We start from the raw sequence: 25515 nt of genomic DNA on the forward strand, positions 1-25515 counted from the left end.
TCCAGAATTCAGAACTACTTATGATCTGAGAAAGGGATCAAACCTGGGTCTTCAACATTGCGAGCAGATTCTTTATCATCTGAGCCACCAGGGAAGCCCAATACAATGCATATTCTGTAACATTATGTAGAACTCTCAGTGACTTGGAGCGACACCCCATACTCAAATATATTAATATTTCAGTCTCAGGTCAACTTAGTTCAGATTTTGCTGCCAGATGAATTCCAATCAGATTCTGCCACCAAATGAGTTATTAAAAAACATCTGGGTTTTTGAGTTGCTAATAAGGGATTATGCATCTACTTAATATAGTTCAAAAGAAAAAGAATACAGTTACCTTATAGCTTTTTAGAAGATACCTAATTGCACTGAAATAATCCTATAAAGCTGGATAACAGATAACAAAAATAACAGCAATATAGAAACAGCAGCAGCTGCAGCTAACTAAGCACTTATTATGCACAAGCTTCGTGCTAAGCGCTTTGCACAGATTATCATTTTCAATCCTGAAACCAACCCTGAGGTAAGCACGATTATTATTTCCATCTTACACACAAGGTGAATAGCTTGTCAAAAATGATTCATGTGAATCTACTCAAGACTTTAGACTTAAATTCAAGTTTCCAAGAAATCAGTAGCATCAGCTGCTACTTTGCAACAAAGGTTCGTTAGTCAAAGCTATGGTTTTTCCAGTAGTCATCTATGGATGTGAGAGTTGGACCATAAAGAAATCTAAGCACCAAACAATTGATGCTTTTGAATCTTGGTGTTGGAGAAGACTCTCGAGAGTCCCTCGGACTGCAAGGAGATCAAACCAGTCAATCCTAAAAGAAATCAGTCCTGAATATTCATTGGAAGGACTGATGCTGAAGCTGAAACTCCAATACTCTGGTCACCTGATGTGAAGAACTGACTCACTGGAAAAGACCCTGATGCTGAGAAAGATTGAAGGCGGGAGAAGAAGGGGATGACAGAGGATGAGATGGTTGGATGGCATCACCAACTTGATGGACATGAGCTTGAACAAGCTCCAGGAGGAGTCGGTGATGGACAGTGAAGCCTGGTGTCCTGCAGTCCATAGGGTCGCAGAGGGTCAGACACAACTGAGTGACTGAACTGAACGTACAAGGTATCAGGTGAGAAAACAAGTTAAATGATGCAGTGAGGAGACAGTAATACAAATCCAGAATGTGTGGCATTTTCCAACACAACTAACTGACCTGGTGTCTTTAAAAAAAAAAAAGAATTAATGTTAGGGAAATAAAAGAGAAAAGGTGGGAGACCATTTTAGATTACAAGAGCAATCATAAATGAAACCCATATCATCATGTGTTACCATGTGTCATCAATGGGAAAAAAAAAAATCACAAAATTTGTATTTAAAATATAAAAGCAGACTCAGCCATAAAAAAGAACAAAACAATGCCATCTACAGCAAATGGATGGACCTAAGGATTGTCATACTGAGTGAAGTCAGACACAGAAACACAAATATCATCACTTAAATGTGGAATCTAAAAAAAATGGTACAAATGAACTTAGTTATAAAACAGAAACAGAGTCACAGATGTAGAAAACAAACTTAAGGTTCAGTCGCTCAGTCGTGTCTGACTCTTTGAGACCCCATGGACTGCAGCACGCCAGTCTTCCCCATCCATCACCAACTCCCAGAGTTTACTCGAACTCATTGAATCCGTGATGCCACCCAACCATCTCATCCTCTGTTGTCCCCTTCTCCTGCCTTCAATCTTTCCCAGCATCAGGGTCTTTTCCACTGAGTCAGTTCTTCGCATCAGGTGGCCAAAGTATTGGAGTTTCAGCTTCAGCATCAGTCCTTCCAATGAACTCTCAGGACTGATCTCCTTTCTGGTTGATCTCCTTGCAGTCAGAAGGACTCTCAAGAGTCTTCTCCAACACCACAGTTCTTCGGCACTCAGCTTTCTTTATAGTTATGGTTACCAAGGGATAAAAGGGGGAAGGATAAACTGAGAGACTGAGACTGACGTCTATACATTACTGTAGGTAAAACAGATATCTAAAAAGAATCTACTGCAGAGCACAGGGAATTCTATTCAATACTCTGTAATGGCTTATATGGGAAGAGAATCTAAAAAGGGATTTCTGTGGTGTTCCAGTGGTTAAGAATCTGCCTTGCAACACAGGGGACGAAGGTTCAATCCCCAGTCAAGGAACTAAAACCCCTCATACCTCAGGGAAACTAAGCCCATGCACAATTACTGAGCCCATGCACAACCTCTGAGCCCACGTGCCACAAACTAGAGTCCATGTGCCGCAACGAAGATTCTGTGTACCTCAACTAAGACCTGAAGCAGATGAATAAATACTTTTTTTAACAAAAAGAATCTAAAGGGTGGACATATGTATAACTAATTGATTTTACTGTACATCTGAAAGTGATACGACATTGTAAATCAAATATACCCCAATAAAAATTTAAAAGTAAAAAACTGCAGTAAAAATATAAGTTTAATAAAAACTTGATAAGAACTAAAGTTTTGCTTTAAGTTTAATTTACAATTACTTCCTGTTTTCAACAGAATAAGCCAGGAGTGACAGCCATCTGACTCATCTCCAGTTCTTGTATGGCCCAAGAGAATGAGTTTTATGTTTTAAAATTACGTCATTTCAGGTGGTTATGTAAGTACACACATATCCTCAATTTTGCTCTTTGCCAGCAAAGCCAAAGATGTTTACTATCTAGTCTTTTGAGGAAAAGCTTGCTGGTAACCTGAAGATAGACTATGATATTCTATTATTTTAGAAGAATATACTTATATGTATATTGCATACTGTATTTACATTTACTACATTTAATTTTATTTTATCACTAAGATTTGGAATCCTATTTTTTTAAACTAAAATGTGTGAACCACCAAGCCAAGGTTAAACCTGGCAGCTCTTTAGTGTATACTATTCTAGTTTCATGGTAAAAATAATAGATGGTTTTTGTGTCATTGTTTCATGACTGTTTCCATTGTGGCTTCAACTCTCAGTGTTCTCTTTCTTAGACTTTAAAATAACTTAAGTATTAAAGCAACTGAAGAAAAAACCTACCAAGGCATTTGACCAAAATAGCTGATGAGTAAGCTGGCTGTAACTTATATCTTTTTTAAATGATTAAGAACCCTGGGATTTTTGTGGAGACTACAAAATGACATGAACTGCTAGTTGTTCATGCTAATAACCAAGAAATTAAAAGCAATACTGCATGTATAATATAACCTGAAGCAAATTAATTAAATGGGAGATGCAATCCTGAAAACAGCATTTAGCTAATCAAATAGCAAACAAAAACCTTAAAAATAAAAGAAATGGATTTTTAAAAAGTGATAACAAGTGTACAATGGAATACTGATGAGCAATAGAAAGGTACAAACTACTGATGCATAAAACAGCAAGGATGAATCTCAAAAACATGATGCTGAACGAAAAAAGGCTTTACACAAACCATTACTGAAAAGCTCTACTTCTGTGAAATTTTAGAACAGATAAAACTAACCCACGGTAGAAGAACATCAGAGGAGTGCTTACCTGGGAAGGGATATGATGGAACTTTCTGGGATGGTGGTAACAATGTTATGCTATGCTAAGTCACTTCAGTCATGTCTGACTCTGTGCGACCCCACAGACGACAGCCCACCAGGCTCCCCGGTCCCTGGGATTCTCCAGGCAAGAACACTGGAGTGGGTTGCCATTTCCTTCTCTAAAGCATGAAAGTTTAAAGTGAAAGTGAAGTCGCTCAGTCGAGTCCGACTCTTAGCGACCGCATGGACTGCAGCCCACCAGGCTCCTCCGTCCATGGGATTTTCCAGGCAAGAGTACTGGAGTGGGGTGCCATCGGTCGGCCAGGCGCGGCGCGGCGCCTCGCCTCGGCCGGCGCCTAGCAGCCGACTTAGAACTGGTGCGGACCAGGGGAATCCGACTGTTTTATAATTAAAACAAAGCATCGCAAAGGCCCGCAGCGGGTGTTGACTCGATGTGATTTCTGCCTAGTGCTCTGAATGTCAAAGTGAAGAAATTCAATGAAGCGCGGGTAAACGGCGGGAGTAACTATGACTCTCTTAAGGTAGCCAAATGCCTCCTCATCTAATTAGTGACGCGCATGAATGGATGAACGAGATTCCCACTGTCCCTACCTACTATCCAGCGAAACCACAGCCAAGGGAACGGGCTTGGCAGAATCAGCGGGGAAAGAAGACCCTGTTGAGCTTGACTCTAGTCTGGCACGGTGAAGAGACATGAGAGGTGTAGAATAAGTGGGAGGCCCCCGGCGCCCCCCCGCCCCCGTTTCCCGCAAGGGGGCGGGGTGTGTCCGACTCTTAGCGACCGCATGGACTGCAGCCCACCAGGTTCCTCCATCCATGGGATTTTCCAGGCAAGAGTACTGGAGTGGGGTGCCATTGCCTTCTCCAGTGGTAACAATAGGTTTGCACATTATAAACGTATATGCATTTATCAGAATTTAACAAATGAATGCTTAAGACATACATTAAAAACAAAGTTTACATCAACAAGTACTGAACCCAATTTAAATGCAGGCTGAAGCACTGATGAGCAAGTATACTGATGTCCGCAATTTACTTTAAAAAAAAAAAAGTGAGTTAATAAACAAAGGGACAGACAGATGGATAGATTCATAATATAGTTTACTAATATGTAAGTATGATATGCGCTTCCTAGGTGGCTTACCAGTAAAGAATTCACCTTCCAATGCAGGAGACACAGGTTAGATCCCCAGACACAGGAAGATCCCCTGAAGAAGGAAATGGCAACCCACTCCAGTATTCTTGCCTGGAGAATCCCATGGACAGGGGAGCCTGGCAGGCTACAGTCCATACAGTCACAAAGAGTTGGACACAGCTTAGCAACTAAACAGCAACGAAGTACGGTATGGTACAGGGGGACCTAGGTGGTGGTGCACATGTGCTCACTGTGAAATTCTTACAAATCTTCTATACATTTAGACTTTTTCATAATTGGGTTAAGAAATAAAACAAAATCAATCAGCTAAGTAAAAACTATCACCTAACTAAAGTTGAAGTTACATACTATAAATAATAAAACAGTTTTGCTTGTTGCTGACATAACTGAGGCAAAATGAAACATTACTTATAACATCCGTATCCGGCTGATCCACAAACTAGCCTGAGAAGCACCACAGACCAAGACGCGCTCTGTCCACTGACCTTCTGTATTCCAACAGACTGGAGAATATTCAGCTTTCTTTTCCTCTGGAAGGTATCCAAGTCCCAGAGCTGTGCTGTATCAGAGGAGGTGGTAATGGCGTATCTCCCTGATCCGTGCACAGAGATCGAAAACACCGATGATTCATGCCCTCTCATCCAGCTAACCAGCTCCTTGGTGACTGAGGGAAAAAGGCAAACAGTCATACAGGTCAAACCTGGTATTTCATCCAAGAACAGATTCAACAGATGGCCAGGGATCACATGAGGTCCCTTCAACTCCATTAACATCTGAAAAGAACAGAAGCCTGTGACTGGCTGATGAAGTGCACCAGGGGACATGGTAGTCACATGGATTATCAGGGAGGCAGGAGGAGATGAGGCTGAAAGGGGGTTTAAGAACAGTCTTGAATGTGACATGACAGAAGCCTGGGCTTTCTCTTGAAATAGTCTTATATGTAAGAATACCGTATCTGGGCTGTTTCAGAAAGAGCACTTTGAAGACATAGTGAATGTACTGGAGAGGAGGAAGAGATTACAAAATGACTAGTTAATCTGTTGCTGTGATAATCCAGGCAGGAGATGAAGAGGGTCTCTACTAAGCATGTGGCAATGGGGAAAGGAACAAACTCAAGAGCTACAAAGGAAAAAAATCAAAGGACTCAGTGATTCAGTGGATCCAGCGGCTCCAGTTTAGTTACGTAAACAGGAGGTGACTCTACTATGTGACATAAATACACGAGGGGGATCAGACTTAGTGTGAGAAGAGATAACAGATTTGATTTCTAAAAACTGACTGTGTGTGTGTGTGTCTGCATGTGTGACACACAGGCAGAGAAAAAAGACACACACAACTATGGCAAGAGAAAGCCCAGCCTTCTGTCGTGTCACGTTCAAGAGAACATCAAAAATCCTCCAAGATAATTATCAGTGGGTAGTAAAATTGTAGTGATTTTTATTTTCTCTTTACATTTTTCTGTGTTTCCAAGTTTCCTATGACAGGCATGTTACAGTTTTATGGTCAGATTTGGTTTGTTCCTCCAGAAAGATGAACCTGGGGCCCAGAAAGCCAGATGTAAATCTGGGAAACATTAAGATATAAAGTAGGTCAAACTGAAGACAGAGGAACAGATAAACTCTTGGGAAGGGAGGACTGGCTTCCAAACACCAGTCTGAAGTCTGGCGTCACTTAATGGGCAATTTTTCACTGGCCTTCAGTGAGAAAAGAAAAATAAGCATAACATGATGAGTTTTCCACAAAACTGAATTTAAAATACTACCTTTAAATCTATTATATCCTTCTAAGTTTGTTAAAAAAAAAAACAAACTCCATTTCATGAAGTTACATTGTTTTTTCCAATGTCAATTAGCAAAATTAAAAGTTGACAACCTATGTGGGGTCCTCTACTTTTTCTTTTTAATTGGGTCAAATACCCAACTGGAGTGGGTTGCCATTTCCTTCTCCGGGGGAACTTCTCAACCCAGGGATTGAACGTGGGTCTTCTGCCTTCCACGCAGAATTCCTTATAGTCTGAGCCATCAGGGAAGCCCCATCCAAAAGTCTAGGAATCACAAAAGAACCCAGAAAAGAGTCAGAAAAGTAGACCCAAGAGAGGTTAACAGTAGAAAACCAAGACTCCTGAAAGGAGCTAAAGTGTTAGAAGCTATGGAGAAACAAAATGAAAAGTATGAAGAGGATTTATATGATCAGAGGTTACTAAAGACCCTGGAGATAGAAGTCTCAGAGGCATGGAGTGGGGGTTGCAGGGGAAGAGGCAAGGGTCAGAACCCACGCATGGAGCGGGGAAGACACAGGATCCGGCAGTGGAGGGAGGGAGGTGGCTGGGGAGGTGGAGACGACACTAAGGAAAGGGCTTTGTTACGAGGGTTTCCATAAGACAGGAGAGGGTATAAAAGATACAACTAAGATGAGAGGAGAAGGGGCTGATGGAATCCAAGGAAAGCAGTCACAGATGAGTTTAAAGACTTAGTGTATCAGAACTTCTGTATCAGCAGTGTGTGTAATACCAAAAACTGAAAACAGTTTCAAATCCACCAAAAGGTAATAGTCATTAAAAGGTAATAAACATTAATAGTCATGGTATAAGGAATTCCCTGGTGGCCCAGAAGCTAGGATTCCGTGCTTCCACTTCAGGGGGCACCGGTTCAATTTCTTGGTTGGGAAACTAAGAGCCCACAAGCCTGCAGGTGAGGCCAAACAATAGTAGTAACTTGTATTGCAAACATTTCTAGAGTAGAATTATTGAGTATTGATCTTAAACACATAAATTTTTCACAAGGGGAGGAAGTGATTCTATCAAATGATATAGATAGGATGATCATATATTTTATAAAAAAAGTATATGCAAAGAAAACAGATTAGACAGGTGGGCCCCTGATATAAAAGCACTGACTGTCTCTGGGCACGACTGCCTTTCCTTCCTGCAGGTGCTGTGAGAGGGTGGCAGTGACTGGGAGCAGGGGCCTGCAGCAAGACTCCCAGATTAGAAATCCTGGCTCTGCTGCTTACCAAGCTGTGGAAACCTGGTTAATCTATTTCTGTGCCTCAGTTTCCTCATCTGAAAACTGGGCATAAGAATAGTAACCATCTCTGTGGGTTACTATGATGATTAAAATTAATAATATGTATAAAATCATAGACCAGTACCTGGCAAGGAGTAAACGCTATATAAGTGTTAGCCAGCACTATTATTACTATTCTTATTGTTTACAATCTTTCTAAATGTTGTATCTGATACATTAACAAGAAAAACAACGCAGTTGAGATTTTTTTTCTTAATAATAAGTTCAGTTTACAGAACTCTTTAGTTCTCTATTAAAAAGTGTAATGTGGCAAAAAATATCAATACACTTGTAAAATTTAAAAAGTATTTATCCTTGTACATATGCAGTAAGGAATTTGGCCTTCAAAGAGAGGTATGCATGGCCTTTGTCCAGCAACCTCTACACCCTTGGAATTTCCCCAGTGGTGGGAGTGTCTCTGTTATCTGTGGTAGGTCCCTGGACAAAACAGATGGTTTGTGCTACACAGAGAACCTCAGAGTGGGGGCTGGCCACACCATAACGACCAACCACATGAGTGATTAGAAGGCTGAGGCTTTGGGTCTCATACTATTAGCCCAACCTCCAGAGAGAAGGAGGCTGGAAATGGAGTTCAACCAAGTTGGCAACCAAACGCTGATGTAATGGAGTCCCAATAAAAACTCAAGAGCTTAGGTCAATTTCCTGGTGTGGCAGTACTCGGTGCAGATGGCCACATGTGGATGCTGGGAGGGTAATGTGTCCTTGGGGATGATGGAAGCATCTCTTTTGGGAGCCTCCCAGAATCCACCCAATGCGTCTCTTCCTTTGGCTGGTTTTAATTTGTATACTTTTGCTATAAAGTTATTTTTTTAAAAACTATAATCATAAGCATAGTGAATTCTGTGAATCATTCTACTGAATTCTAAAACCTGGGGGTAGCTGTGGGGAACCCTGAATTTGCAGCCTGTTGATCTGATGTGAGGATGGCCTTGGGATCCCCAAATTTGTGGCCAGTGTCTGAAGTGAGAGCTGTCTTGTGGGGTCTGCTCCCTCCCCTCAGACTGTACAGACTGGCCAACTCCCTGCAGTATTTCCACCTACATGTCACTCTGCTTCAAAAAATAAATAGGACTTCTTACCTGTATCGAAACATTTAATAGAATAATCAGCTAATGCCACAAGGAATTCAGACTTCCTATGAAGATTAAAGGCCAGAGCTGTGCAAGCTTGCGCTGTTCGCTGAACAAGATTAAACCTAGTAAGAGATTACTGTGTTAGTATCAGAATTTCTTCCGATATTGTAAAACTTCATGTCAGCAGAGTCCTTAGAGAAGAAGAAAATGAAACCCAGGAAAATGAACTCCCATTTTGGCAGAACAAAGCACATGACGAAGAGGGCTACCTGCCATGGAAAGGCGTTTGGATCTTACTTCCATGCGATGGGGAGCCATGGAGAGCTTTTGAGCAGACCAGAACCACGGCCAGGCATGTCTTTTAGGAAGAGGATTCTGGGTGTAAAATGGAAAGGTGTCAGAAGTCAAGGGGAGAAAGGTCTGGTGATGCATCAAACGGGGGGTGAAGAGGGAGGAATCAGGAACCCTCACATGTGAAGTGGAGATAAAAGATGTCTCATAAGGTTGTCGTGATGGTTAAATGAACACATGATGATTAAGTGAAATAATGTATGTTTAAGTGCTTAGCAGAGTACTTGGCACCTAGCTAGAGTTTCATTAACCAAAAAAATGAAGTTTTCAAACTTCAGCAAAAGAGGAACAAGTGCGGCGGTAGGAAATAGTAATTCTGGTTTTAAACATGTAGCATTAAAGACAGGGAGGCCTGGCGTGCTGCAGTCCACCGGGTTGCAAAGAGTCGGCACGACTGAGCGACTGAACTGAATTGAACTGATTAAGGCCTTTGAAAAGCATTTAGAGCTGTGCTGTCCCAAAGAAATGGAATACAGGCCATGTGTGTTACTAAAAATTTTCTAGAAGCCACACTAAAAGTTAAAAACATATAAAATTAATCTTAACATATTAAACTTAATTCATTGTGTATCTAAAATATTATCATTTCAACATTTAGTAAAAAATCATCAGAGATACTGTACATTCTTTTTTCTCACAGTGAATCTTCAAAACCCAGTGTATTTTATACCATCAATGAATCTCAACTTGGCCAAGCCACCTCTCAAGGGCTGAGGGCAGTCGGTGGCTACGGCTTTAGACAGTGCTATCTAGAAGCTCCCCAGTGGGCGGGGGAAGCAGGTCTGAGTTAACAATGTTCCATGGCAGCTGAAGCCTGAGGCCTGGTGGTAATGAGCTGATTAAAAAGAATACAGAGAATACGGAAAGAAGCACGCTGGGGACAGATGCCCCAGTGGCAGGACAATAAGGGCAAAGACAGTGGAAAAGTCAGCAAAGCAAGGGGAAAACCGACCTCAGAGGCGGGAAAGTCAGGAAAGACTTGTACCTTGAAGCAAAAGAAAAATTTCATAAAGGATGGAAGACAAGAGTATTTAGTAAGATGAGAACTGAAACAAGACCACTGGATTAAGCGACTAGGAAGATTACAAGTGGGCCCACTGCAGTGGCCTTCAGGATTAGACAGGCCTGATCCCAGGTCACAGCTACGCCACACGTACCTCTACTCGGATGTGAATATCTACAGAGAGAAAAGGAACAGTGGACAGAATAAAAGAGAGGAACATTCAGGGTGCAAAGTCCCACGGGCAGCCATAGAAATAGAGATTAGCAGTGTTACAAATGAGGATCATCTAGTTTTACAAACAGTTGGACTTGCAGATATATTGGAGGTTGTGGTGGGAAGAAGGAAAGGCAGCTTGAGGGTGTCTATTTTCCCATGAATTAGGAGGGTAGGCAGTCAGAGTAAGAGTAGAGTCTGAACACAAGGAACCGCAGAAATTGGTTAAGGTTTGGAAAACTCGGAGAAGAATGGAATGAGTAAATGACAATAGATAAAAGCAAATGAAGTACCTGCATCACTGATGTTGAAGTTCATTGCTCTATAATGCAGTCAATCAACAATTATTTTTATTTTGTTCAGTTTGGGATTTTTATTTTATTTTGTTTAGTGGGAGCAAAGAGATAGGTATATTGATTTACAATTGGGAACTGGCTGCGTAGGTTATGCAAGACTAATGGGTGGGAGAATTATGACCATTAGGTAAGGAGTGGAAACAATGATTAACACATTTCTACCCAGTAAATCACAGACAGATAAATCATTTATGAGCTCTTCTTTCCCTGAACTATTTGAGAATTAGGTTACCGAAATCACGTTTCCTATGAACAAGGAAAGTTTCCTATATAACCACAATAAAATCATCAAAATCTGAAAATTACATTATATATTACTACTGTCTAATCCCCAGACCTCAGTTTTGTCCACTGTCCTAAAAACCTCCTTTACAGCAAAGGGATGGGTCCAGACCCAAGCCTTGACTTGTCACGTGTCTAGGCTCCCTCTGTCTGCAAGTCTTCAGGCTTTCCGCATCCTTCATGTCCTTGACCCCTGTGAAGGTCACAAGCCAGTCTTGCTATCCAATGCCCCTAATTTAGCTTTGCCAGCTGGCTCTACTGATGAGACTCAGGTCACCTGTCTTTGGCAGGAATATGACAGAAGTGACACTATGCTCTCACCACTGCACCCTATCAGGTGGCACACAAACTCTGATTTGCCCCACTACTGGTTATTTTAACTTTAATCCTTTGATGAGGTGGCGTCTGCCAGGCTTCTTCACTGTAAGATTACTGCTTTTTTTTCTCTTTAGTAAGTATTTTGGGGGGAGGTACTCTGTGACTGCAAACATCTATCCCCATTAAACTGTTGACTGCAGCATGAATTCCCAGATTTCCGTTTTATTCAGTGGGCTACAAGCCACCACTATCATTTATTTTGAAACTCACTGTCTCCAATCTGCCCAGAGAGAGAGCCTTCAAGGTGACACTTCTGTCCTTTGGACACATCCCCATCCTTCTTTGACAGAGTCCTTCTTTCTGGCTACAAAGCACTGCAGGCTTATCTTGTATCTTCCCTGCCTCCATCCTAAAACTGGCTGTTTCTCCAAGGATCCCGAATTCCTTGAAGCAGACTAATATTTAGAAAAGAACTGGGCACTGGGTATATTCATTACTACTGGGGTGTTATTGCTTCCAGGCCCTATCAGTGAACAAAGCTAGGAAATTTATGTCCATATAATTCATTCACTTTCTTATACACACACCTCTATTTATTTCTCTGTCTGTCTACATATATTCAAAACCAAGGATTCATACAGACAGAACCAAATGCAATCCGGGTCCACAGGGTTTAGTCTAGTTTTCTCCTTCTCCATATTTGCAACTCCTCTTTCCAATAGTCAGGAACCTGGCCCCCATTAGCCTCAATACACTCATTCGACCAAAGTCCCCGTCTTTCCCATGACTGCCCCCATCCCCACACAGACACTTTCTGACTCTCTGGCTGGGCCAGCACAGTTTTCCCGTTCCACCGACCCCCACTGCAACGATGACTACCTCCATCAATTCCCACCTAATGCATTCTCACTAAATTGTTTGGTAAAGGAAAAGAAGAGGAGGAAGAGTGATGATCAAATCTGTAAAGATTCCTAGGTCTAGTTCACTCTGACAATAATGCATTATATAAAGGCCACTGTGCTTTTTCTAAACAGGTACCAGACATTAACTGATAAACTAGAGATAATGAAGGTTGAAATTTAAGAAAAAAACAAGCTATTAGAGATGCTGTTAAAACGAGAACTTTAATTCTCTTTTAAAAAAACCCCAAAACCCAACCATTTTGTCTTTCTATTCTTTCTCACTTTATTCCACCAGCACTAACGGCAGAATTTTACAAAGTGTCTGAAATGTAGTAAGTACTTAATAAATCTTTCTAAATGAATAATCAATGGTAGGTACTAAAACAGTCAAGAAAGTAATCACTTGGTAAATATCCAAAGTATTTGCTCACCTGTTTCCACACAAGTCAAAAACATAGATATTTCCATGATGGTCCCCAGCAATTAAACAATCACCCGAGCTATCAAAAGCCACGTTCAAGAATCTTAAAACTTTGGGAAGGTAATCCGAAGTGTTGTGAATGATGTTCACTATAATTCTGCCAAAAAACAAACAAAACAAAAAACCATTAAACTCTATGTCAAGCATTACTTGTTATTATGAAGCCCATGCATTGTGTAGTACACCTCACTAATTTTGAAGTTTTTTGCCTACCCCTTCTTCCCTCTTCTACTTCTCCTCCTCCTGTCCTAGAAGCAACCACACAGTGACTTCTGAAAACTGTATAGGATGTTATTATCAGAGTTGCTACTGTTCGTTTATTCATCAAACACCTAAAAACTCACAAAGCATTGGACACTGCATAAGCCAGGAGATAAGGGTAGTTGATAGACAGAGGCCCTGCCCTTACGAAGCTTTCAGCACAGGAGTAGAGACAGACACTAAAAAAATAGTTTCTCTGGTGGCTCAGGGTAAAGAATCCGTCTGGCAATGCAGGGAACACTGGTTCCATCCCTGGTCCTGAACGATTCCACAGAACAACATGCTGGAGAACAACTAAGCTTGTGCACCACAGCTACGGAGCCTATGCTCTAGAGCCCAGGAACTGCAACCACTGAGCCTTTCCGCTGGAACCACCGAAGGCTGTGCACCCTAGAGCCCGTGCTCTGCGACAGCAGCAACCTGCACACCACATCAGGAGAGCAGCCTCTGCTCGCCACAACCAGAGGAAAGCCCGTGTGGCAACGAAGACCCAGCACAGCCAACAAATTACTTAAAAAAATTATTTAAAAAGATAAACACACACATGAGCAGATTTAAGTGACAGACAACAGGGTATGATAAGAAAATGTATTTTTGACCGAGTAGTTGGATTGTTACACCAAGCAAGACATAAACAATGAAGTAATTAATGAAAAGTAGTTTTATATAAATCACAAACTACCATATGTAAGAAAAATTTCAATTCAATATCCTAATTTTAAAATACCCTGATGAGACTTTGTTTTTGTGACTCTGGGTGTTCCAAGTATACATGAATTTTATTTTCAAGTATATCTGTTGTTGTTGTTCAGTCGCTCAGTCATGTCCGACTTTTTGCGACCCTATGAACTGTAGCACTCCAGGCTTCCCTGTCCTTTATTACCTCCAGGAATTTGCTCACTCATGTTCACTGAGTCAGTGATGCCATCCAACCGTCTCATCCTCTGTCACCCCCTTCTCCTCCTGCCCTCAATCTTTCCTAGCATGAGGGTCTTTTCCAATGAGTCAGCTCTTCGCATCAGGTGACCAAAGTATTGGAGCTTTAACTTCAATCTAAAAATATGATTATATCTGTCTAAAGGTATTATTTTTTGAGAGCAAGATCAATACCATATATCTGCTGAAAAGCAAACTTATAAATCTGCAGAATTAATTAACTCCTTAAAATAATACATGTGTGTATATCTGGGTCATGAAGACCAGAGTAACCCCACTCTCTCCTGCTGCTGCTGCTGCTAAGTCGCTTCAGTCATGTCCGACTCTGTGCGACCCCATAGACGGAAGCCCACCAGGCTCCCCCGTCCCTGGGATTCTCCAGGCAAGAACACTGGAGTGGGTTGCCATTTCCTTCTCCAATGCATGCAAGTGAAAAGTGAAAGTGAAGTCGCTCAGTCATGTCCGACTCTTAGCGACCCCATGGACTACAGTCTACCAGACTCCTCCATCCATGGGATTTTCCAGGCAAGAGTACTGGAGTGGGGTGCCATTGCCTTCTCTGCTCTCTCCTGCATGCATGCATGTTAAGTCGCTTCAGTCATGTCTGACTTTTCGAGACCCCATGGACTGTAACCTGCCAGGTTCCTCTGTCCATGGCATTCTCCAGAAAACAACACTCAAGTGTGTTGCTGTGCCCTCCTCCAGGGATCTTCCCAACCCAGGGACTGAACTCCCGTCTCCTATGTCTCCTGCATTGGCAGGTAGGTTCTTTACCAGTAGTGCCACCTGGGAAGCCCACTCTCTCCTGCAACAAGTTTTCAAATCATGAAATTTCTTAATTGACTTTTAATGAATTTGAATTTTAATATTGGAAACAATTGCCTCATTATCACTTCATTTAAAAACCACCAAATTAAGTATATCAAACATTTTCTTTACTTTATTTAAAAATAAGGCTTCTGAGACTCATTGGATCAAACAGTAAAATTATTTCTATCTAGTTCCTGACAAAGATTCTCGGCTTGACCAAACTTTAATCAGGCTTCAGAACCTTCTCCTAGGCTCATCTGTACATTCCCTTGAAAAATCTAATTTTAGCAAGCATGCTCAGTCAGTTTAATAAGAACCCCCTACCTTTAATACCATCATCCTTGACACCTGATGAGGTTCCTCATTCTCCATCATCTCCCAACTGCTGTCTGATCACTCTGGCCCATCTTCAGCAAGAATCCTGTGAGGTAGATTTACCCCAGATGTTTTCTCTTGGTAACTTTCCATCCTCTGACCCCTACCTTGGTCTCTGTCTCTAACTTCCCTCTTGCTCAGGCTGTGTTCTGAACCCAGCCCAGAACACATCAACTCCAGTTCTACACTGAGGTCTTGCTTCCTCTCTTGCAATAATAGTCTTGAATAATGTTTCTTTTCACCACTTTAACTCTTGTCCAGCTCTGGTTTTTCTCTGACATTCCCAAAGGGGAGTGGGGAGAATGTATTGAGACAATAAGTAACAACATCAATATGTTCCCTGGCAATTAAACTTCGACCAAGCAAAGGACTTTTCCCTCCAGTCTTTTTTCTATAATGTTTACAATGTGTGTGTGGATTACGAAATTACATGATCATTGTTCAAAATATGGAAAATACAGAAAGACACTAATAATTTTATTATAACCGTACCATCATGACATAATCACATTTAATAGCAAAATTCTATCCTTCTGACTTTTCATATAAATCACACATACAAGTATTTATTTTAGAACTGTTTTTCAACAGCTTGTAATTTGCCTGATGGTGCTCCTCAGTCCTTAAACATAATAAAAACATCAAATATTTACTGAATACCCAGATACATGAGACACTAATTCCCTAAGACAATCTTGCTGTTAAGTACCATTATCTTCACTTACTGCCTAAGATTAACTTGCCCAAGGTCACAGAGCTGGTGGGTGGACATTTACTTCCACTGCAGTCCCTCTGACTCCACAGTCAGCGCTCCCCACCCCCCTGCCCTTCTCAACATCATAACAACGGGTATTAATGAACAAAAAGAAACAATGTTTTAGTGGAAGAAACAGATAAGGACATTTTCACACAAATGTGAGTCATTTTCTGAATCTTGTATGTGTATCTAGATATTAACAGCAAGGAAAAAAATTATTGTGGGTAGGCATAATTTTTAGAACATTTAGAGAATCTCAGAAGTAGAGGCGGCGTTGGGACTTCCCTGGTGGTCCAGTGGCTGACAATCCACCTTCTAGATGCAGGCGACGTGGGTTCAACCCTTGGCGGGTGACCTATGATTCCACATGCCACAACTAGTACCCAGCACAGCCAAAACAAACAAACAAACAAACAAATTTTTTTAAATAAGTAGAGGTGATATTTACATAAACTCCAACTTTGGGAGTGAAAAGTCTATATGGAAGAATTCCTGTTCCAGACGAAATATTAATTCAAAGGAGATGATACGGCAACATTCCTGGAGGACTGAGAACAACCAGAAACCAAATAAGCTAATGGAATCATGTGCAGCACTGTGCTTTTGCAGTTGGCACTCAAACTCTACTGATTTTTTGAGAAGCAACCAAAGAATCAACAGAAAAATTACTAGAACGAGAAACACATGAAATATGAACACAAGTGAGGCAGTAAAGTCAATGGAATCCTAAGGGATTAAAAGCAGTAAGATTAACACGGCACCAATATGGCACCACTTTGGGACAAAGGCTCCCATTAAAGTCACACAAAAGCATCAAACAGGACAGAGACCGGGGAAAAGCATGAAAGGAAGAGCTGGGGAGGAAGGGATGACTGGGCAGAGCAAGAGGATTCTTAGAGCAGTGAAAATATTTTGTATGAGACCATAATGGTGGATGGGTCATTATACATTTGTCCAAACCTACAGAATGTAGAACACGAAGACTGAATCTTAATGTAAACAGTGGAATTCGGTTGGTAACCATGTGTCAACACAGGCTGAGCAACTGCAACAAGTGTACTGCTCTGGTGGGGGACACTGGTAAAAGTGTGGCTAGGCGTGTGTGGAGGCAGGGGATGCACGGGAAATCTCTGTACCTTCCTCCCAATTTTGCTGCGAACCTAAACCTGTCCTAAAGAAACAAAGTCTATTTTTTAAAAAAGCAGCAGCAACGCTGACCTTACTAGAAGGCTGACCTACGCTGGATACACATTAATTCATAAACTCCGAGAGAATCAGAAGTTTGTTGCGTTCCGCAACTGTCCCCCAGCGCTTAGAAGCCTGGCACAGAAGTAGGTGCTCATCAAACAGTTGATGACTAGAATGCTTGCATGCCCGACTGCTAACAATGATTCAAGAATGGATAAAAGATTTAAGGATGGCATTTGGAAGAGGGAGAAGTGCATTCTTTTCCGGCATCCGTTCCTCCTCCTGAGTTCTTTCCCAGATGTTATAATTAACAAATAAGTTACTGAGCATCTACCGCGTGCCAGGAATACCACAGGGATTCCGGGCTAATTAAAGCAGGCAGTCCTGGCTCCCATCAGAAATGCAAATTCCCCAGCATAAATCAGGCCCTCCACGCTGATCCTAATTGAGACTCCTGTCCCCAAGACAGGGGAAGGGGGTCTCTAACGATCATCAAAGTCAAGCTACCTGCGTTTATCAGAGGTCACCCAACCCGGGGATCACGAGCAGGGTAAGAACCAGAACCTCCGGTTCCCCGCACCCCCCTCCCGAGACCTTCCCCAACGGACCCGCAAACGCCTCCCCGAAACCGCGGATCCGCCCCTCGCCAGCCTCCATCCCCCTCCAGCGCGCGCCTCCTCCCGCCGCGGCCTGTACCCGTCCCGAGTGGCCGGGGATGGCTTGCGGTGCCATATCTTGCCGCTCTCCTTGCTGCCCAGGTCTGTGCTCTGCATGTCGCAGCTCCCGCGCGGCCGCCGCCGGCCCGGACAACGGTCTCGGCGCCTTCCCAGCAAGCGCCGCGCTCCCGGCCCGGGAAACTTCAAGCGCTGGCCGAGGCTGCAGGGATCCTCCGCGTGGATCGTACCAACCGCGCGCAGGACGCCGATATTTCTATTTACAACTAATCGGGCCTTCCCTCCCAAACCCCGCCCAGCCAACCCTTCCCGCTCCGGACGATGGAATCGGCCAACGACCTTCTCCCTTAGGCTCCACCCCTTTCGCGGTCCGCCTCCCCAAGCCTTCTGGGAGTCGTAGTTTTCTGCAGGTGTAACATGGGCGCTTGGTGTCGCCTTGGGAATTCTGATCTCTGGGCGCCTCGGTGAGTTTTAGACTCCCAAGGGAAGCAAAGCAAATAACTTTACCCAGTGGCCCCGGATTGTGTTTCACATTGCGTTTAGGGATTAAGAAGTTGTACAGACAACTAATAGAGAAGAAAGGACCCAAATGCATGGAGAGTTAAAGGGTTCCTTTTATAGAGTATTCCGGTTCAAAAAGAATCTTGATAAGTCTGCTCTTGTTGACCTTTTTACCGTCGTCATGAGTGTTGTTTCAGTTCCATAGTCTAGTTCAGTTCAGTCGCTCAGTCGTGTCCGACTCTTTGTGACCCCATGGACCACAGCATGCCAGGGCTCCCTGTCTGTCACCAACTCCCAGAGTCTACTCAAACTCATCTCCATTGAGTCGGTGATGCCATTCAACCATCTCATCCTCTGTCGTCCCCTTCTCCTCCTGCCTTCACTCTTTCCCAGCATCAGGGTCTTTTCAAATGAGTCAGCTTTTCGCATCAGGTGGCCAAAGTATTGGGGTTTCAGCTTCAACATCAGTCCTTCCAAGGAACACTCAGGACTGATCTCCTTTAGGATGGACTGGTTGGATCTCTTTGCAGTCCAAGGGACTTTCAAGAGTCTTCTCCAACACCACAGTTCAAAAGCATCAATTCTACGGTGCTCAGCTTTCTTTATAGTCCAACTCTCACATCCATACATGACTACTGGAAAAACCATAGCCTTGACCAGACGCAGGCTCACTATTATGGTGTCCAATTCACCAGACATGCACCAATAAAGCAGTGTGATCAACAGTAGGTTGTGTTGACACCAGAGAAATTCTTTCTGAAGACTATTTACTTAGAACTTTCATAGTGCTTTGTTGTTGGTGTTTTGTAGCTAAGTTGTGTTGGGCTCTTTGCAACCCTATGGGCTGGTAGCCCAGCAGGCTCCTCTGTCCATGGAATTCTGCAGGCAAGAATACTGGAGTGGGTTGCCATTCCCTTCTCCAGGGGATCTTCCCAACCCAGGGATTGAACCAGAGTTTTTTGTGTCTCCTGCATTGGCAGGGGAGTTATTTACCACTAGCGCCACCTGGGAACTAGGTATCAAACATGCTTCCCTGGTGACTCAGACTGTAAAGAATTGGCCTGCAAAGTGGGAGCCCTGGGTTCAGCCCCTGGCTTAGGAAGATCCCCTGGAGGAGGGCACAGCAACCCACTCCAGTATTCTTGCCTGGAGAATCCCCATGGACAGAGGAGCCTGGCAGGTTACAGTCCATGGGGTCACAAAGAGTTGGACTTGACTGAGCAACTAAGCACAGCAGGTATCGCTCTTCCATAGTGCTTGAGGAGTATCAATTCATTTAATTCATTTAATCCTCATAGCGAACCTACAATATTGATAGTACCATTGTCCCCATCCTTAGTGCTCTGTGAGGTAGTGTTGGTTTCCTGACGCTGCGGCTAAGACAACAGAAATTTATTATCTCACTGTTCTATAAGCCAGAGTCTGAATCAAGTGTTGGCTGGCTGCTCCCTCCAGAGGTTCTAGGGAAGCCTCCGCTCCCTCTTTTTTTTCTCTTCCAGCTTCTGGTGGCTGCTGGCTTCCTTGGTTTGAGACCACATCACTTCATTCTCTGCCTTCATTTTCACCACACCTTCTCTTTTCCTCTAATCTCTATCTCAAATCTCCCTTTACTTTTCTAAGAACACCTGTCGTTGGATTTAGGGCCTACCTGGATAATACAGGATAATCTCAAGACCCTTAATTTACTTACACCTGCAAAGACCTTATTTCCAAATCAGGTATCATCCATACATTCTGGGGATTAGACCGTGGGTATGTATTTTGGGAGCCCACTATTCAACTCACTGCAGGGAGAAAAATCACTTTTTCAAAATTACATGGCCATGATATTTTAAAAGCTCAAACTCTATCAGAAAAGCAGAACTCTCACAAAAATTTAGCCATCCAGATTTAGAAACTTTTTGTATTGTTATCAAGGGGTGGCTCTGAGAGACCAGACAACTCTTAATAACCCATCACAGAGAAGATGACTGCATTCCTTATTTTTATTTATTAGCTTTGAGATGGTAATAAACTATGTATGAATGTTTGATTATCCATGAAATTTAGGATGTTAAGCTTATGGGCAGAATACTAGAGTGGGTAGCCTTTCCCTTCTTCAGGGGATCTTGCCAACCCAGGCTTCAAACTCAGGTCTCCCACATTGCAGGCAGATTCTTTACCAGCTGAGCCACAAGGAAAGCCCAAGAATACTGGAGTGGATAGCCTATCCCTTGGGTTATTAAAATAAATAATAAAAATATTTATTAATAAATATGTTTAAAATTTTGTTAGAATTATTATAATTAATTATTTTAAAATAAATATTTTAAAAATGTTTATTTTACAAAAATATTTATTTATTTGGCTCCACTGGGTCTTAGATGCAGCACTGGGGTTCTTCATTGTGGCATGTGGGATCTAGTTCCCTGACCTGAGCCCCCAGCCTAAGCCACTGAAGCACCAGGGAAGTCCTTCTAGTTCCGTCTTGAATCATTACTTAATCAATAACTGATGCATCCTATACCTATATACATATATATATTTTTTCAGCTTTACTGATGTGTAATTGACATTGAATAAGCTGCACTTTAAACTGTATTGAAAGTGTGTAATTTTATAAATTTTGACATAAATATATTCCTGTGAAACCATCACCATAATCAAGATAATGAATACATCCATCACCTCCAAAATTTTCTTCCTGACTCTTTGCAATCTTTTTATTCCTACCCCTCCCTATCCAAGGACAACCACTGATCTGCCTTCTGTTTCTTAGATTAGTTAATCTAGAAATTTATACAAAGGAGTGTTAACTAGGTACTGTTTTTTTTTTGAGGCGGGGGGTCTGGCTTCTTTCATTCAGCAGAATTATTTTGAGAGTCAACTATGCTGTTGGGTATATCAATGGTTCATATTTTGTTATCGCTGGGTAGTATTCTATGGTATATACACACCACAGTTAGTGGGTTTATTCACCTATTGAGGAACATTACCAAGAAAGCTGTTATGAACATTCCTGTGCAAGTCTCTGTATAAATATATGTTTCCATCTCTGGCGAGTAAACTCCTAGATATGGAATGGCTGGACCATATAGTAAGTGTAGGTTTAACTTTTTAAGAAAGCATCAGGCATTTTCAAAGTAGCTGTCATTTTACATCCCCACCGATACTGAGTAGTGTAGGGTATTTTCAGGTACTCTGCATCTATGAGAAGTCTGTGTAATTATAGCCATTCTAGGGTATTATGGTACCTCACGGTGATTTTAATTTCCATTTCTAGCATGACAAATGACGTTCAGTATCTTCTCATGATTATTTGCTTCTGCGTATATTTGCTCAGATCTTTTGCCTGATTTATAATTGGGCTATTTATTTTCTTATTATTGAGTTTTGAGGATTCTGTATATGTTCTGGATATAGGCCTTTTATCATATTTAAGTTTCACAAATATTTTCTCCCGTGTCTTGTTTTTTCATTCTCTTGACAGTGTCTCTGAATTTACTGTGGATGAAGGGTTGACCAGGTCAGTCACTGTGGAAGGGATCCAAACAGGCAACAGTTGGATGACAAGGGTACGTTGACACATTGTGTAGGAAAGCTGACATTGCACAGGAAAGAGCTGTTTCATTAGTAAAACAGAAATGTGTGTCATGCTGCTAACTGACACAAAGCCAGGCAATGTTTTCCATTTCCTAGATGACTATTTGGCCCTGTAAGCAAAGGGGTTAGGAGGCCAAAGCCATTACAGGTGAACTATGACACTGTGCACCTCTCCTACCCTTTAAACATCAGTGAGGACAGAAAAAGAAAATCAAAGGGATATGCTCCGAGTTGCTTAAATAAATATTCATGCCCAGGGGTACTCATAAAACATACATGAAAGCAATCCAGGGTAGTATTTCATGTGGAATCAAAAGGATTTGGCACCTACAGCTGAAATGGTACAGTATCAAAGCAGAGGGGAAAGTGTGATGTTGATCTTGACAGGCAGCAAGATCATTCCCACATACTGTGAGAAACTACTCACGTAGACTAGGGTTTCTAGAAGGCCTTCTCTTGACTAAAGGCAGGAGGGGACCAGAGGGTGAAGCTCCCATTTCCATGGCAGAATGGGCAGTGGTTGCAAATTTCCCACCTTTTTTTTTTTTTTTTAAGATTTATTTATTTAATGTTTTGGTTGTGGTTGGTCTTTGTTGCTGCACTTGGGCTTTCTCTAGTTGCGGCAAGCAAGGGCTATTCTCTAATTGCTGTATGTGGGTTTCTCATTGCAGTGGGTTCTCTTGTTGCAGAAGAGAAGCTCTAGCCCCCTGGGCTTTAGTAGTTGTGGTGCATGGGTTTAGATACAAATAATCTCAAGAAGGGGACTTCCCTGGCAGTCCAGTGGTTAAGTCTTTGCCTTCCAATGCAGAGGGTATGGACTTGATCCCTGGTCAGGGAGCTAAAATCCCATATGCCTTGTGGCCAAATAACCAAAGCATAAAAAGCAGAACAATATTGTAACAAATTCAATACAGACTTTAAAAATGGTCCACATCAAAAAAAATCTTAAAAAAATAACCTCAAGACCATCAGTTCAGTTCAGTTGCTCAGTCGTGTCTGACTCTTTGCGACCCCATGAATCACAGCACGCCAGGCCTCCCTGTCCATCACCAACTGCCAGAGTGCACTCAAACTCACGTCCATTGAGTCGGTGATGCCATCCAGCCATCTTATCCTCTGTCGTCCCCTTCTCCTCCTGCCCCCAATCCCTCCCAGCATGAGAGTCTTTTCCAATGAGTCCATAGATAATAGTAAAAAGGAGTATAATAATTAAGAAATGATAAAATAAATAATTAATAAGGACCTACTGTATAGCACAGGGAACCTTAATCAATACTCTGTAATGACCTATATGGGAAAAGAATGTAAAAGAGTGGACATGTGTATATATATATGTATAACTGATTCACATTGCTGTATAACAGAAACTAACACAACAGTGTAAATCAACTATATCCCAATAAAAATTAATTTTAAAAAAGAATGATATGTTTTGATTATGTATTATTTTTTAAATGTAATTTATTTCAACCTATAATTTAACATTTAATAATTGATTCCGAAAATTCCACAGTTCACTCTTGTAAGCTAACATGAGCCTGCTCCAACACTGCAGTGTTTCTTACTTTCATCAACTTGTTATTGGTGGTGTTGTTTGGTCACTAAGTCGTGTCCAAGTCTGCAACCCCATGAACTACAGCACGCCAGGCTTCCCTGTCCTTTACTGTCTCTGAGTTTGCTCAAACTCATGTCCATTGAGTCTGTGATACCATCCAACCATCTCATCCTCTGTTGCCCCCTTTTCCTCTTGCCCTCAATCTTTCCCAGCATCATTTTCAGTTGACTATTGCCGTGTAATACCCTACCTCAAAACTTATTGGCTTAAAACGAAACTGATTTCCTGTTTTTCACAATCCTGTGAGTTGATTGGGCTCAGCTGGACAGTTCTTCTGCTTCATATGGTGTAGCCAAGGTCACTCATGTTTGCATTCAGTTGCAGTTGAATCCTGGAATATCCTCATCTGATAGATATTCTCATCTATCAGTGCTTCTCTCCATGTGGCCTCTGGTCCTTCAGGAATCTAGCCTGAACTTTGTTCTGGCTCCCAACAAAGGAATGTTCCAACAGGACAAGCTCGAACGTGTCAGTGTTTAACAAGCTTCTGTTTCCATCAGCATGCCTGTCAATGTCCCATTGGCTGAAGTAGGCCACGTGATCATGTCTAGACTCAGTGTAGATGGGAACTACACTTGGGCAGGAATTCAGAGAGATGTGTTTTGTTGGAGGCTACTAACAAAATGGTTGACCACAGATGACCTCAGAAAATATCAGGGCACATTCGGAGGGAGTCCACAAGGAATAAATCATCTTTGAGGGGCGTTGAAGGGTTGTCCTCCTACGTGTGGGTGTGGAGTTACAAATGAAGGAGGGAGAGTGGACCAGCACCACATGTAACTGAATGATTCTCAACCAGGGTGAGTTTGCTCCCAGAACCCCAGAGGATGTTTGGCCACATCTACAGACGTTCTTGGTTATCGTAACTGCTGAGATTGTCGTTTGCTGCCAGTCATCCTTTGCACAGGGAAGGCTCTCACCAGCCAACAACTGTAAACAGCACCGAAGTGTCGACAGCACCGAGGCTGAGAAGCCCTGTGTGTGACCTCACAGCACGAACGTGGCTTGTTAATACGTGTTTTCTCTTCCCAACACGTTTTCCCCTCCTGCTGCTGACAGCATGTACAAGACATAACATTCTCTCAGAGCTCTCCAAACGCACGTTAGCCTACTTGGATTGGCTTCAAACGAATGTGACAGATGTAGCCTTTCTGGCTCCAGTGCCTTGCCAGGCAAGCATATGCATGTTTTGCACATCACATCTGCAACTAAAATTCCATGACTAAAAGAGGACACACCTCCAACTCCCAGTAAAATATCTCACATGACTTTTCCTCCAGGTTTTCCGGCTCTCAGAACCTCTTGGTATCTCTGATTGCTCTCTTCTCCAGGGGAGCTAGTCTCTTCTTTTCCTTACTATGTAACAGTTACATTTGCCCTCCTCTGCAAAGGTGTACTCACTCATTGGTTCAGTAAATGTCAATGAAATGCCTACTGCTGGCCAGGGCTGTCCTGGGTGCTGGTGTGCAACAGGGAACCAAAGTCAGTCACCTCTGCATGGAGCTGGCATGCTAGCTGGGGCGACAGACAACTAAAGAAAGAAACGATATCACGTTCGGTAATGAAAAGTAAAGAAAATTTTAAGCAGAGTAAAGGGACGAGAGCAATGGGGTGGGGTGATACTTGGATTAAGGGATTTAGGGAAGATACTGCCTGAGGGGTGATGTCTGAGCAGGGGACTGGACACTAAACAGGAGGGAGACACAAAGACAGGAGTCCTGTAATGTGTTCAGCACCCTGTGTGAGCTTTTACTTATTTATTTATTTATGGCTGTGCTGGGCCTTCATTGTTGTGCCAGGACTTTCTCTAGTTGTGCAAGGGTTTCTCATTGTGGTGGCTTCATTGTTGCAGAGCACAGGCTGTAGGTGCACAGGCTTTCAAGTTGTTGCTCCCATAGTTTGTGGAATCTTCCTGGACCAGGGATCGAACCTATGTCCCCTGCATTGGAAGGCAGATTCTTACCCACTGTGCCACCAGGGAAGTCCCATGTGGGAGCTTTGTATTTGGTTTCCAGGGCTGTCACCAACT

At 42.4% G+C, this 25515-nt stretch overlaps 1 protein-coding gene across 6 annotated transcripts in view; it reads right to left on the reverse strand.

Moving 5' to 3' along the window:
- Positions 1-18030, reverse strand: part of TBC1D31 (TBC1 domain family member 31) — a 66781-nt gene extending 48751 nt beyond the window's left edge. For 2 of the 6 annotated variants that reach the window (XM_027560922.1, XM_027560923.1), the window contains exons 1-4: positions 17811-18030; positions 12738-12884; positions 8888-9003; positions 5208-5386 (exon numbers count right to left, since the gene is read on the reverse strand). In XM_027560922.1, coding sequence (XP_027416723.1) covers positions 5208-5386; positions 8888-9003; positions 12738-12884; positions 17811-17887 — 519 coding nt within the window. In that variant the 5' untranslated portion in view covers positions 17888-18030. Of the gene's footprint in view, positions 1-5207; positions 5387-8887; positions 9004-12737; positions 12885-15118; positions 15216-17810 lie in introns of all 6 variants that reach the window. The other 4 variants (XM_027560925.1, XM_027560924.1, XM_027560926.1 and 1 more) reach the window with 3 other exon arrangements.
- Positions 18031-25515: the final 7485 nt, after the last annotated feature.

Source organism: Bos indicus x Bos taurus, chromosome 14 (genome assembly GCF_003369695.1).
Source record: "Bos indicus x Bos taurus breed Angus x Brahman F1 hybrid chromosome 14, Bos_hybrid_MaternalHap_v2.0, whole genome shotgun sequence".
Taxonomy (NCBI): domain Eukaryota; kingdom Metazoa; phylum Chordata; class Mammalia; order Artiodactyla; family Bovidae; genus Bos; species Bos indicus x Bos taurus.